The following is a 15,544-nucleotide window of genomic DNA, read 5'->3' on the forward strand; positions in this document are numbered from 1 at the left end:
TTCGGTATTCGGTTTTATTACATATTTTATTGATCATCGTCATTTTATTACTTTCATGATTTTCCAGAATATTTTAAAAATTGCACGTACTTATTTCGAATAATATTCCGAATTTTCAACAGACAACGCTGTTAAAAACTTGATTGGCTACGAGAAATTTACGAAGTTTTAGTATTAGATAATTTTTTAATTGTGATTTTTACAAGTTTTTGTCTGTTAAACTCTTTAAAAACATATGGCACACTTATTGGTCACAGTTAATTTACAAATTCAAAAACATATATACATTTGTTAGAACGGGTTATCATAAGTTATGATTAAATTAAACCAGTTGGTCTTCGTCAATCACTTAAAAGTAAAGGTCGGCCGATTAAAATATTTTGGTCAATATGTAAGAAGATTTTAATTTTATGCAGGTTATTAAATTTTGCTCTAAACACCTTATGATGAAGTGGCTTCGATATGGAAGTAGCTAAAACATTAAAAGTACAATCACTTCATCCGATATGAAAATAGAAGTACACGAAAGGATGCAGACTATATATGAAGTACCCCTGTTGCAAAAAAATATTATATGAACCCTATCACATGAATAAAATTTAAAGTTTAGTCTGAGAGCTTGAAACGTCTCCCTCTTCTATTTTCTCTAGTGACGATGGAGATTTCATGGAATGAGAGGGCGATGTTGGTGGTGGTCCCCCTCCGTCTCTTTTCCTACCTTCCCTCCCACTGCTATGCTCCCCCTCGGCAAAGTCCTTCTCAGTCTCTTCTGCGACTTCTGGGATGGGTGTGGGCAAAAACGCAGAATCTCTTCGACGAGTTGGCCCCTCTCGAACGGGGGACGTCATTTCCACCGAAGTCGACGCCATGTCGTGCCCCATCGGCCCACCACTTCCATCCGACCCTATCGAATGTCTCGGAGAGTCCAAACGACTTTGCTGCAAACTTTGAAGAGAGCCTCGTCTGTGGAATAGTTCAAATTACGCATTAAACAATCCAATTAAATTGATTCAGAATATGCATTTTAAAGTGGTGTTACCTGGACCCTGCAGTGGAACTAATACTATCACGTTTAAAAATCCCCATGACGCTTGGCATCTTTGGCTGACCCCCAATCCCACCTGCAGTGGTTCAGCCATTTATAGTCTCACCTCATGATAATGATAGCTAACTGTACAAATATGAAGCTCACCCAAAAATGTATTTGTTGGCGAATTATAAGCCAAATACTCCTTGTTTGATGACCACGCTGGAAACTCGCTTTGTTTCATTGGAAAAACTTCCGTGTCATGCTCATCATCTCGCTTCCAGGGCAGCTCCATGTGCGTGGGAGATGACCCTATGCAAATTAATTAATTAGTATTAATGCTAAACCATAATGTATGAATAAGGGAATTTTAAAAGGAAGGCATACCATCTTCCTCGCGAGTCATTCTTCTTGCTGGAGACACCCCTGGAGAGAGAAACAAGCAAGTAATGAAAAGTCAAGCACATTTCAAATAGCATTTTCAAGTTAACGGTTTGAACGTTTTTTACATGCGGATTATTAGTCATTTTAGTTGGATTCACTGGATTCATTAATAATTTTCTAGTAGTGCTAATTTTAGATCCACAGGAAAACTTATTGAGGGTGTTACGAATAGAATCGCAATTAATCAGAAAAAGCAAAGGCATGCAAGTCTCTAACTTGGTTAAGTTAAATCAATGCGACTGGCAATTATTATTTCCAAGCAGAGTAAGAGTTTGCTCATTGAACAGTGCATTTTAGCCAAGACAAGTACAAAGTCACATTTACTGAATCTATTATTGGCAAGGTTTTGAGCAGCGTCTCTTCGCCAGGGTAAGGTGATTTCAGCCACGGTCGGGCTGTCGTCATAGTCCGAGAGACGTGAATGGCGTCTGGCAGTGTGGCGGTGGATGGGCTGCGCCATGTGGGGGTACTCACGCTCCAGGTACGATTTCACGCTCGCCCCACTCGTTTGCGACCAACGACGCTCACTCCAATCACGCCGAGAGTCGCCGGCTGTGTAAGGTGGGCAATTTAGGACACAAATTATGGTACACAAATGCACACACTAACGACTAACAGGACAAGTGCAATACAATCAACCATGCATAAATAATCAAACACACACTGCAGCAACTACTTCAACTACTGAAGAGCAAGTGATACAAAAACAGAGTGCAGAGGTACTCGTTACGAAGGTAATATTTTGTAAGGTCTCTATTTGTGCTCTGTGCAAGAGTCAAGCAAATCAGCATTTACGATACGAGAGGAAGAGTAATTTTAACGAGAAAGTGGTGCAGACAGTTTACTCTGTTTGCCAGTGGTAAATATGTACGAATTAAGCATCCAAAAGAGAAAATAATTCGAAAAATGAATCCAATACGTAGCTACTGTAATTCACCATATAGTAAAACTGTAAAAGTTACAGTCCATTGCACACATTTAGGAAATTATGTACCATGGGAGATATCGCGTTTAATATGAAATAAAACATGACATGAGACTTACTAGAGCCTCCTCCAGCAATAAAATAAATCCCCACATCCCCGTCCTTGTCATCATTGGATCTTTGCATTCGCTCGTCGGCAAGAGAAAATGCAGGATTATCATATTCTGCGAAATGGCAGTATCAATTGTATTCTGTCGCTGTGCGTATAAATTCATTGTGACTGGAAATTTTTCAATAACTAACTACTTACCTTCACCAAATGTAATTCGTCCATTACTAACAATGTTGCCATCCTGAAATAATGTTGAAATTACAAATATGCATTAATACATACATAAACCTCATATTTAGCTTTTTTCTAATATCTTTTTATGCTCACATTGTTCACAACTCCAGGCCGGCGAACTTTATTTTGCTTCTGAAGCCGTTCACTAACCATCTGTATGCACATTTTAAAAATATAGTGAATTTTTTATATGGTTTAGGGAAATCTTAATTCATTTTCACTGACCCTTTTAAAGTTCATGGGTTGACGATAATTGACTTGCTGATGCAATTCGGTAGCTAGATCCTGGTCATGTACAGCCTATAATCATGCACAATTATAATTTATAATTACAATATATCACAATGTGCATGCACATAGAGTTATGAATGTATTTACATGTCTGCTGTATGAGAGACGACGATGTCGACGATAAGGTTTGTACAGTTCTTCTGATAAAAGATGATGAATTTTAGCATCAGACATGTCCTTTCGTGATAAATTGTACTCCAGCTCTTGTAAATCAAGATTCCATGTACTAGCGTCGTTTTGAAGGTTTCCAGAACTATGGAAAACACGTTAAAGATTTTAGTTATCGATTATGTATGTTAATGTATATATGGTATACACATATGTATACATACGCATATGTATATGCGCGTATTACTGAAATATTCACTAACCTTCCTTGCATTCGAATCAATTGTGCAATAGACTCTGGGCTGAGTTTATTAGGATTAAAGCCATTATTTTGCTGAGGATTTCTGTTCATCATATCCATCGCGTCACGCATGGCAAGTTTCGAAAATGTTTCCAGAATTTTGGGCTCTGCTCCTTTCAAATCTCGAATAAGGCAAGGACGAATGTACTGATTGTCAAACTGTTTGAATCTGTGACAAAGCAAATAATATTATTCCCTGCTAAATCGAAGGTTATGGTTATTAAAGCCACCAGCCACGCAATGAGTAAGCCACGCACTTGTTTCGCAAATTATAATGTCCAACTTGGCCAACCAGACTTTCCAGCACAGCCATTGTGTGATCCATTAACTATTTAAAATAAATTCCAAATTTACTATTTAATCATATCATTCCTATACAGAGATACGTATGTCCTTATTAATTACTATAATTTTGTCCCATCATAAATGCTTTCATAAATCATAATTCACGTGTTAATTTTCATTTCATTTCGTTACGTTTGGCATACAATATTTTTTGACTAATTATGAATCTAAATTATATGGTTTCACCTGATTCGCTGACACTGAGACCTACTATGCATGCCTATTTATTCTTAACCACCCTTGGGATGAAATTTTATGTTACTCTAAGGTTAAAACAAAATCTTCCCAAATCAAGGTGTATGGTTTTAAGTCAGAACCAGGGCATATACGTATCTACACACTCTTGAAGGCTATTTAGTTGGGGACTTCTGCACAAATAAGTGCAAAAAGCTTGGTAGCTAATAACTTGAATTTGTATAGAAATTAAAGTCATCTAAAAATTTGGTAATGCCATGTTAAACTTATGGCAAATATGATATGATATCCTAAGTTATGTCTATATTCAGAGGTTGAATCTACAGTACTGAGGTTATCAAAACTGAAAAATGCAATCATACCCGTTCGTGGATCCTGAAAAATAAATAAAAACATGCTAATTAGAAATCTTCACAAATTGTACAGCACGTGTAATGTAATGAGATTTGAGTCAAGTCATTTAATTATTCAATCTCAATTATTTGTTTTTACCTTTCATTCATAGTTGGTTCCCTTTTTGTAGCACGTTGTACTTTTAGCCATTGGACCAATGGTTTAATAGTGATGCCCTGCATTTCATAAAATTATTTAGGCAACAACAGTCTTGGAATAATAATCGGATAATTGGAGTACAAAAAATTGTCTATCTCGTGTACGTACGTAATCATCATTACAACGTAAAAGTCAAGAAGTATTTGTTTTTTGTCTTCGTCATTTGGCATTTTATTTTTGATTGTCATACCACACGCGACAGTAAATGTGACTCTGCATACCTGGACAAAAACCGTAAAGTAGATGACAGTGATGGTCGTGGTAATGAACATTTTTCGCAATCTGTCATCGCAATTCACGGCGTCTTCTTCAATCAATAAAACCAAAGCAAACGCTACTGCACCTCGGAGCCCACCATACGATATTACAAACTGATCCACTCTTCCTAGTTTGTGCAATCGGAATTTGTTTGCAAGTGCGGACAAGCTTAGAGTTCCTGATTATTTTATAAAGAAAGTCAATCAATATCGACCAATTCGCTTTCTACAAAAACCACTTTTCACTCACCTATAATTCTGTATACTGTGCAAAATATAATGGTTGCTGCAATAAACCAGGAATTCCACTCATGCTCTGAAATTAACATGAATAAAATGAGATGATGAGTTTTGTAGATGCATTTATTGCTTGCTCATGTTATTATTTACAAAAAACTTACCATCATGAATTGTGGAAACTCCAAGGAACATAAAGATAATTGTCTCCGAAGAACTGCTAAGCATTTTCATCGCATATTTCACAGTTGTGTGAGACTTTTGGGAGATGTTTGCCTCGACGTAATTTTTCATAGTAATTCCACAAAATGTTACACTAGTAAAGAAACAATAAAGACTATAAAAAACTATAATAAACTTCTCCCTTTAACTCAAACAATCTAAAGCATACTTTTCAAGTTTGCTTTCATTTGTGTTTACGTACATCATTTTGCACTTAGAATATGAAATATAGGAATATCATCCCTTTATGACCTTGAATGCTATTTCATATGCATGCGAACAACGTCGTAGGTAATTGGTCTTGGACATGGAGCGTGATGTACAAAGGTAGTTGACTAATGGTTAATCGTATTCTTTCATCAAAAGCATGTAGAAGGACTTACGCTAAAATTCCAGACATGTGGAACGTTTCTGCACACAAATAAGCGAGGTAGGCCATGACGAAAATGAAAATTGGCTCAATCACGCGGACATGGTTGGTAAACCTGGTCACAAATCCAGTAAGAAATCCCCAGATTATTCCAATAGCTGTTCCCCCAAATGCTACAACTGGAAATGACGCGCATCCTTTTACCACTTCCACCACGGTAACTTTGTCCGCCCCCATTTTCGCGTAATCTTCAAACATGTGGTACAGGACCTGAAACAATCATTTACTGTAATTCTTTGTACATTAACATCCATAATTGTTTAACACATTTCCACATACCCATCGAATTACACTAACCTTGCTAACCTTTGCACAACTATTTTTAACGAAAATTACACAAGTTTAAAACTAAGATCTATAAAAAGCATGCATGCATGTATTGTATAATACATAAAAACAATATGTATAATACAGATCGAGGATCTAACGAACTGGATCTATGGTGTGAAGTCAGAGTAGAAAATCGTAAATATTGAACTGATTTTCTGCATTTTTAATTAGCATTTACGTAATGCTTAGCTAAAATAAAACCGGTTACAATTAATATAACCAGTTTACTAAAAATAACTATATTGTATAAGTAACGCTGAAAATTTGACCAAGCCTGCCAATATTTACCAAGTACTTACGCCTGGACGTGTTATTTATGTATATTTATATATGTACTTCTTACTAGAACTTTGACAGAGTTTGGTCTGAACGACATGAAAGTAACATGTTTTTTTATGATTTTTATCAGTAAGTACTTATTCATAGTAGGAAGATACATAATTGTCTGCTTACCACAGTGACTGCATCGTTTAACAATGATTCTCCGAATACAACAATGTACAGCACTTCATTCACGTGAATTTCTTCAAACACAGCCAAAACAGCGACAGGATCCACAGCGGAGATTAAGGCACTAAATAACAATGTTTGAAGAAGTGGAAGTTCAATTCCAAATCCGATCCAGTATCCAACGCCCCAAAGTGAAAGTCCTGAAGGAAAGACAAAATTTATGTAAATGAAACAAACAAAGAGAAAGTCCTGAAGGAAAATCATAATGAATTGCATTTTCTACCCAAAAATAAAAAGAAAAATGCGAGTCTTACCAATGGTGAAAGTATTCCATAATGTACCCACTACAGCCATTAATAAAATGGTTCCCAAATTATCGAAAAACAGCCGGTTGGGCATGAAATATCCAGCATCCAAAATAATTGGCGGAAGCATGTAGTTAAAAAAGGTTTTTGGTGTCAAGGGAGAAACATGGACACTGTTCGTGTGAAAAAGGAGGAGCCCGATAACAACTCCCACCACAATTAGTAAACAGGATTCTGGGAAGATATGACTCAATTTTGGCGTCATATGAAACCCTGTAAAAGTTAAAATTTCAAATTAGTTGGGTAATTTTATAATAAATTTATTAGTAATGAGCACCCAATGAGAAATTCGTAACACAATTATGCAACGGGTGGTGAAAAGATGCATATCTATGCATCTTTTATTTATAAATTAATAATTTACTTATTAATTGTCAATCATTCATAGTTTTATTTTCCGATGATGTAGTTTTTGATGATCACTCAGATCACACTTATCCACAAGTTCGACCTTTCTTCGTGCACACTTAAACTGTACTCATATATTTAGTTTACAACAATCATATCTTTCTGAGAATTTTAGATGTCATTTTGGAAATGATTTAATGTTTTATCATTCATGGGCACGCCACAATTACAATCAATGTCCACTCTAATCTCCATTAGACAATATGCAATAAGTGGAAGACATTGGGTCACGGTTCTCAACAAGGCTACCTAAGCACACAATATGTTAATGAATGCTCCTGAATTCCATCGAAAAATCTTAGCGTGTAATTGGCACTTTTGGCTGTCGTGATACGTGATGATAAGGCAAGGCAGCGCTAATTGATAACGAATAGGCCAGACCACTTAATAGTAGCCTCTGAGTCTCCGGAGGTAAATATTTCCATTCCTTATCCTACAAAATAATGTGTAATTGAACCATCATTATTTCCCATGCATGTGATCTGATAAAGCTCGACACTGTGCAGGTCATTTATTTGATAGATTTTTTTCTCTGCATTTCTGACGTAAATAGAATTTAGTCAGACATTTAGATGCTAAATGCAAATTCGTAGAATCTGCCTCTTCATCAGGTATGCAAATATGTATTCAACTATTTAATAGTTTTATATACATAATGATTCCATGATTTTATCCATTCAGTTTATATGCACATGCACGAATCGTCACTTCACCTTCTTGTTGGTGGTTGTCAGCAGGTCACTTGACTGCTTAAGAAATGATGTTATGCATATTGTTTAATTCATCCTAGCCCAACAGATTATTACGAATGGCTGTGTTTATGACTACAAGTCCGAATCCCAAACATCATTTGTCACTTTTATCACGCTGTCCGTCGCTCGTAAATGGTTTTGAAGTTGACTAGATTCTATCCCATGCATTCAATGTGAATGTGCTTCTTGCAATTGACGCGTCACTCGTCTTAGAAAAAAAAACCTTACAATATGCCGAAAAGTCTTGTACGTGTGTAGACAGGAGCCAAACCCTTTGCCTTTTTGCACTTGTATGAGTGAAGAGAACGCGGACTACCTGCGGCGTTAATCTGATATTACTAGACGCAATCCCATCTTGACCTAAATATGATTTCGTTGTCATCAGAATAATACTACACCACCGCACGGCTCCAATATCAATATTGCTAAATTTGACGAAGAATTTCAAAACAAACTTGGAAATACACATAGCATGAAAGCATCGGAGGTGGAACATTGAGGCCGTATTAGTTCCTGACAGAAGACTTAATCAAAGCTGACAAAACCAACAATTCATATTGATTCGTCACTTTAACGTCATTAGGCAGATACCCAAAGTACACCCGTATTATGTTCCACAGAAGTAACCATTTTTATGCTCTCTCTACGTCTACATGAATGCAACAAGAGAAGAGTTTAGGCCTTGTTTAACTTCAAGGGCATGTTGATTTACGTGTTTGGTATTTTTTTCGGAGGAAATGTGCACGGCTATGCATTGTTAATTACCTGTAAAAAATTGCTTGCGCTTCTCGTTTATACGTATGTAACGTGGACAATAATTTGCTACAGAGCAGATACATATGTACGTACTACGTACATAACTTTCCGGTCGGAAGCTTCATCAATGATGTATATGATTTAGAAGAGTGAGCGTGCATTTTACTTACAACTCTTACAAATGATGATTGTTTGTTTAAAATCTATTATGAATTATTAGTGTTTATCTTGTGACAAATTTTCAAGCGACGCTTTAATTATATTTTGCTTATGTGTGTGATTTAATCTGTTAATTGCCGTGCAGTTAAACTAAAGTTGATTTCATTTTTGTATTTCAACAAAATAATAGCAGATTATCGGACCCATAAAAATCATAAAATCTACTAATGAAAATGAATGCAATATTTTCTTGCATACGTACTCATGTGTATCATCTGCCTGCAAAGACGAGGTCAATAACTTGGTTAAATCTAAACTCGTTTGTCGGAAGTGAAGATAATTCATGAGTCATTACATAGTTGATTACGTGCATCGGGAGAACCATCACAAGATCTTCTTGGGTGCACAGAACTGTCTTTGAAACACCTTCCAACATATCTAGCACCGCATCTGAATTTTTTTTTGTGTGAGGAGTATGTACGACCAAAGTCATACTTGTAGAAAACTTTTTGAAGGAATGGTGTCAAAAATGGTGTCAAAATTAAAAAATGGAAAACACGTCACTCAAAATAGTGATTTATGCCAAATGCATTTTTTATTATGATGCTAAATAAGTTCTGGTCATTTCTGCGTATTTTTATTATCGTGGTGGTGGTTCGAGTTGATTGCCTTTCGCCCCCTCCTTCAATTTTCCTTGTACTATGTGTACGTTTCCATCCACTGGCGAACTAAACTCATTACTTTCATAGATAGCAAGGACACCAAATTATTTATTCCCTTTGCATTAATTGCATCAGATGTAAATATTTTGCCGTTTACAAAGTAGCTAACCTTAGACCTTAACGAAAGCGCTATAGTCAAGTATGGCCAGAGTAGCAGGTTGATCTATTTAGAATGGGACCAGTGTAGCAGTTTCTTATAATCAATAAAAAAAGACCTGCTTTGGCAATTCGACTGGTGCATGGAGGGGAGAAAATGACACAGTCAGTTACATTGGACTTGAAGAGATGCAACGTGGCAGGAAGGATTTTGAAATGGAATTGATGAACAGATCTCTTAACTTTAAATTGGATGCACTATTTGCATTTTTTTTACTTACCTCAGAGAAAAATTTTATGGTGGATAATGCTGTAATATATTATTACAGATAACTTTTTGAAAATCGAGTACCATGTTAAATTTAATGATCTGAGATATAAATGCAATTGTCAAGAACGTATACGTACACATATTTATAAACATTAGTTCAAACATTAGCATGCAACTATTAAATTAACGTCGACTCTATTAAATGGATACTTGGACAAGAGACATGTATGAGCGAAGTTTGCAGTCAGTCATTAGCAGCAGGTTTTATGGGCTGTGTAATTCATTTTAAGGTATTAAATCCACGTTTTGTAGATTATTTATAGCTCCGACAATGCAAAAAGCTTTTAATGCGGTACTTCTTATGCATTGACATCAGAAGAATAGAAAAATGCATCTTTATCTAGTGCATACACATATGAAGAGTCTCATGTTTGACAATTTGGTAAGTCATTAATACATAAGTATGTATTTCGTTCGAGACATCTTCAAGAAAACGGGTGTTAAATTTAAATTATCCTCATTAATGACCGGCTGTATTGTCTTGCGAAATAATATGGCAACATGTAATTGCTAAAAAAATGTAATAATCCTTTGGAATGGAATAATTCTGTCTCTGTCTGGACAGAACATCAAATACTTTTAATTTCATTAAAATATTTCCTGTTAATAGTTTTTCTGGTCGTTATCCTGCAAAACATGGAACGTGTGGGAATAGACTATGGGGAAAAAGTGTAAAATTCGCATTCCAATGCCATCACTAAACAGGTCCCTATAAAAAATACATTGCGGTAATCCCTGGATTTGCTTCTGGTCACCACAATGAGGCACTTATGCGTGTATCACCGCAAACATCCTTGTAAGAATCGTAACCAAGAAATAGGATTTGGTTTCTAAAGTAGCCCGACAGCTGCACACGTTACTAAACATTCATTTACAGTGTCTTCATTTCATTTTAGTTTCTTTAATATAATTTTGACAAATTAATTGTGCAATGTCTCACTCCATGCCAGTTGTAGCAACTTACTACAGTATGTAACAAAAGTATAGCTACGATGACATATTTTTTATCTCGACATGATGCCGTAATATTTCAACTTTGAAACTCCGTACAAAAATGTCAAAACTATCTACCGACAATTTCCTCGTCGCCGATTTTTAATGTCGCAGATAGGTCAAAGGTCAGGATTATTTTTCTAAAAAAATTTGAGGCGTCGAAAAAAAAACTTCGTGGATAATTTTTTTTGAAACTTGCAATATTTTTTACTGGATACGGCATGCGGTTTGAAGAATAATGAGCTTTGTTTGGACCGTGTACGATTTTTTTGACGCCCACAGGAATTTTTCGCCAAAAAGAGATTGAAGGTCTAAAATCGCCGCCTCCAACCTGTCCTGGGCGAAAAATTCCTGTGGGCGCCAAAAAAATCGTACACGGTCCGACCAAAGCTCATTATTCTTCAAAACGCATGCCGCATCCAGTAAAAAATATTGCAAAGTTCAAAAAAAATTATCCACGAAGTTTTTTTTTCGACGCCTCAAATTTTTTTAGAAAAATAATCCTGACCTTTGACCTATCTGCGACATTAAAAATCGGCGACGAGGAAATTGTCGGTAGATAGTTTTGACATTTTTGTACGGAGTTTCAAGGTTGAAATATTACGGCATCATGTCGAGATAAAAAATATGTCATCGTAGCTATACTTTTGTTACATACTGTACATATAAATGCCTACTTCTATGATGTATAATACCAGATTATCTTGCATGCATACAGAATGAGGGATCCAATGTTAAATATGTACACTTACCAATTTTGGCTAAACTGGCACAAAATATCCATAGTGCGATGATAAATGGTGTTTCAACTCCTTCGAAATCAACTTTGGCAATTTGAATTCCATGTGCGTGTTCAGAACCTTCCGCATTTGTGCTATGACCCGGAATGTCCTCCAAAGGTTTGGCATTTAAATGGTGTGAACGGAGAATATCGGATGAGAAATCGGGGGTGGACAACCCACTTGCTTTTCCGGTTGTCGATTTTATGTATATGCTCACCAAGTAGTAGCCCACAAAGAGCCAAAAGTAGCGTCGGCGATTTATTCTGGGTGGATCGGGGTTCCGGTTTGGCTTGGAAGCAGGTTTCGATATCACAGACGATGACATTTTTATTTTTTATCACTTTTTGTTAAGATTAAAATTATTCCAAGCTTAAATGCTTGTACGTTCAGTCGTTCTATTGACTTAGCAAGACAGCTTTTCACCTCCTTCCTTGATGAATATATTAGATGACTCGCTTGGCTCTTCACATCACGACAAAACTGCCAATTTAGTCACGTTTTCTTATGCCAAGGGTTCTTTGTAAATCAAACAATTCTCGGTGACATTGAAACTCGTAGCCACAAACTTCCACGTTTCATTCACTTTTGCTCTCACGTCGTTCACAAATATGTAGTAGCAGTTGGACCAAAGGTATAGATAACCTGAAACATTTATACATAAATTCGAATTATTTATCAAGAAATTAGAATAAATATGTTCTATTTTACACTCACAGCTCAACTAATGCATGTAAGAATAAGAACAATGTCAAATAAAATTCTAGTAGTCTATAGCCAACTTAATTGTTTTTCATTCGAGCCATGTTTTCAATGCGTGCAATGATAAATATTATAATAATAACAACTTAAAATAAGTATCTAGTGACACTAAAAAATAATATGCATAATGATTTTACCACAAGTTGCGTACTGGTCAAATGTCAAAGTCAATGTTATCAGAACATTAGCACATTCCTGTAAACCATGTGCTTCTGTACAAACTACTACCTATTTAAGTGAACGGATTCTTGCGTTTAGAAACTTTAAATTAGCGTTAAAGCTCAATTATGATACACTGCATGCCTATTCTTGTTAACGCGACTGCATATCCTGAGCCTTTTTCTCGACATTGCAACTGCCTGCACTATGCACACCTTCAAGCGAATTTCCACTGCTTCAAGTGTGCAAAATGTTCACACAGCATGCACAACAAACAACTTTGTTCTCTGCAAGGCAGCAACCTACTCATTCATCGTGAAGCAAAAGTAATACAGGGCACCGCTCACTGAATGAAGGCTCATTGTTTCACACGGTTGATTCCTCTCTATTTCTTTAAAGTTTTTCTTATGGCGAGATAAACTTCACTCCTTGTGAAGAATTTATACGTTGAGCACAAAGCACGTGAAGGTGGAATGATCAAGTCTTCCACATAAGTATACACATGCATACGAATGTAGGCATGAACAAAATTGACACTGCTTCGTGTCTATCGGATCAAATCAACAAAACTTTGAGTTACAAAAGAGTCAAGATCAAATATTATTTGTGCGAAAGTCAGCCATCTTTTGTATAAATAGCCACATATCCTGTCATTTTCTGCTTCAACGAGTTATGAGATTTATAATTTTTGAAAATTGAATAATCTTTGGTATCGGAATTCTTTGTAGGCCAGCCCGTTACAAGAAATTATTGACCGTGGGCATTGCGTGTAAGTACCGTGCATACATATGTATGTATAACCGATCGAGAGGAAATTGAGACAGTTTACAATTTTGTTGATTTCTTACCTTCTTTGTTTGATCTGTTTATTACACTTTAAAACACGAAATAAACTTTATTGGGCGAACGATTTGACAAAGTACATATTTGACACAATCCTCATTGCAATAACTTATCGCAACTTTTATGCAAGCTGATCAATTAGATTGATTAAATAATTTTTGTGGTGAGCAATTTTTCAGTCCCAGATTTTTCCGCCGTATGAACAACATGTATTTACCACTCTTCTTACAATGTTCATCCAGCTCAATCGAAAGTCAATAACAAATAATACAAATGCCGATTAGATTATCCAACAGCACACAATGCTAATACTTGATTGAACTCATTCATCGGATGCCCCATGTAATAATCGCAGTAATAACAAATTTAAATTTAATTGAGGCTTGTTATAACATTAAACCGTAAACTTATGGTATGTGGAATTTTGATGTGGTCAAATTTTTTGTCCGTAGAAAGAAAGAGATATGTGTAACCACGAAAAATGTGAACCACAAGGCGGATATTTGTCTTGTTCGATTCTTTTAACTGTGTCATACATCAATTCTTGCTGTTAAGCCCCCATTATTGTTATTAATTTAATTCACTTTAAGCAGTAATAATGGTATCTCGTAGCATCACTGAAAAGGAGGGTAGTTTTTACATTGAATATGTTCCGGATGCTCCTTTTCACTACGATTGGTTTAAAAAATGTCTACATTTATCACTTTCTATTCTGCACGACAATTTCGCGTTGGTACGTCTGGGAGTTTTGCTTCTTAAAAAATGAACCGTTTTTAACTTTGCAAGTGGCAATGCAATTGCAATTCCTTCAATTCCTTCAAGCGTGATATCTGTGAGATGAATGCTCAGCCAACTGCAGCACAAGACTGAATCCTCGCCACTCCTAACTCGCCAGCAGCACTGAAACTGATTCATGAATTACTGCATGCTTACCTGGCCAACGTGTGTGTGCATCATTTGTACCACATACATACCTGTCTTGTGCTCTCATATCCTCTCCTGCCGTATTTTTCCGTAACAACTTTGACCACAACTTCAAAATAAACCTACCATTGCTATTTTAAGATTTCAAAGTAATTTTGTCTAACAATGTAATTATTCTTTCTTAAAGTGGTACTTATTCCAACGGGTTTCTTGAGATCTACATAAACTACAGTGCAGTGGTCACATCTAGTCTCACTTTTCCCTCCCCGTGTCCCGAGTATATGAGCATGAAATGATCTAACTTCTGATAAATTTTATCGGAAGCAAACTTTTTCCATGAGCTCAATTTTAGAAAACAATCATGGAATTAAGTAGATGGGGTTGGAATGAATTCTAAATACTGACATTTGCTCCGCATAAATACAATTGCGTACAGAATGCAAAATTAAGTCTCAAACACTATAATTATGTCCGACTATGATTCCACCTTTTAAAATTTGCCTGGATGATGATGGATGATGGAAACTCTCCATATTCAAGCATATTTTTACTGAATTAACCACTTCACCCCTGAGCGACGCATATTTTCATACCTTTCACCCCTAGCAACGTGGAATTTTTTCTTCCCTTGACCCCGGAATTTTCACCTACTGCATGACGTTAATTACTAGGAGATGAATTGAAAAATGGTGTTCCCACCGGAATTATTCTGGACAGTTTTTTTATGAAAGTTGATACGAATAACCATTTGGGAACGGATTTTGAGTTGTAATTTGCATTTGTGCATTTTTTCGAGCACTAATGTTTATAGCCGAAAATAGCCAACACGCCGAATTTTAAAAGTGATTGTAATTGCATGGAAAGTTAAACAAACATTGAGTAATACTTACATAATAGTACGTAAATTCGAAAAAATCGATTATCGCGCCTCAAGCGCCCCAAAAGCCGATTTGGGAGGGAAAATTAAACTTCGCAAATCTTGCTTTCAATTCGTTATATAGGCTATAATTAATTTAGTGGTTACACTAAAACATG

The 15,544-nt window shown here is 36.0% G+C and overlaps 1 protein-coding gene across 3 annotated transcripts; it reads right to left on the reverse strand.

The window, feature by feature from the left end:
• Positions 1–7: 7 nt before the first annotated feature.
• LOC110842360 (probable Na(+)/H(+) antiporter nhx-9) lies at positions 8–14,480 on the reverse strand. 3 transcript variants are annotated; one of them, XM_022088092.2, is made up of 22 exons: positions 13,591–14,480; positions 11,795–12,466; positions 6,775–7,038; positions 6,464–6,660; positions 5,634–5,890; positions 5,193–5,344; positions 5,042–5,107; positions 4,756–4,970; positions 4,475–4,551; positions 4,345–4,357; positions 3,700–3,770; positions 3,405–3,611; positions 3,121–3,286; positions 2,968–3,042; positions 2,836–2,895; positions 2,707–2,749; positions 2,516–2,620; positions 1,796–2,023; positions 1,415–1,453; positions 1,193–1,339; positions 1,040–1,121; positions 8–963 (listed from the first exon to the last, which is right to left on the reverse strand). In XM_022088092.2, the coding sequence occupies exons 2-22, from the start codon at positions 12,147–12,149 to the stop codon at positions 600–602; spliced, it is 3,183 nt and encodes a 1,060-aa protein (XP_021943784.1). In that variant the 5' UTR covers positions 12,150–12,466; positions 13,591–14,480; the 3' UTR covers positions 8–599. The 3 variants fall into 3 exon arrangements, with proteins under 3 accessions (XP_021943784.1, XP_035702799.1, XP_021943785.1); XM_035846906.1 differs by lacking the exon at positions 13,591–14,480 and adding an exon at positions 12,721–12,882; XM_022088093.2 differs by lacking the exon at positions 1,796–2,023 and having other exon boundaries at positions 13,591–14,479.
• Positions 14,481–15,544: the final 1,064 nt, after the last annotated feature.

Source organism: Folsomia candida, unplaced genomic scaffold (assembly GCF_002217175.1).
Source record: "Folsomia candida strain VU population unplaced genomic scaffold, ASM221717v1 Fcan01_Sc001, whole genome shotgun sequence".
NCBI lineage: Eukaryota > Metazoa > Arthropoda > Collembola > Entomobryomorpha > Isotomidae > Folsomia > Folsomia candida.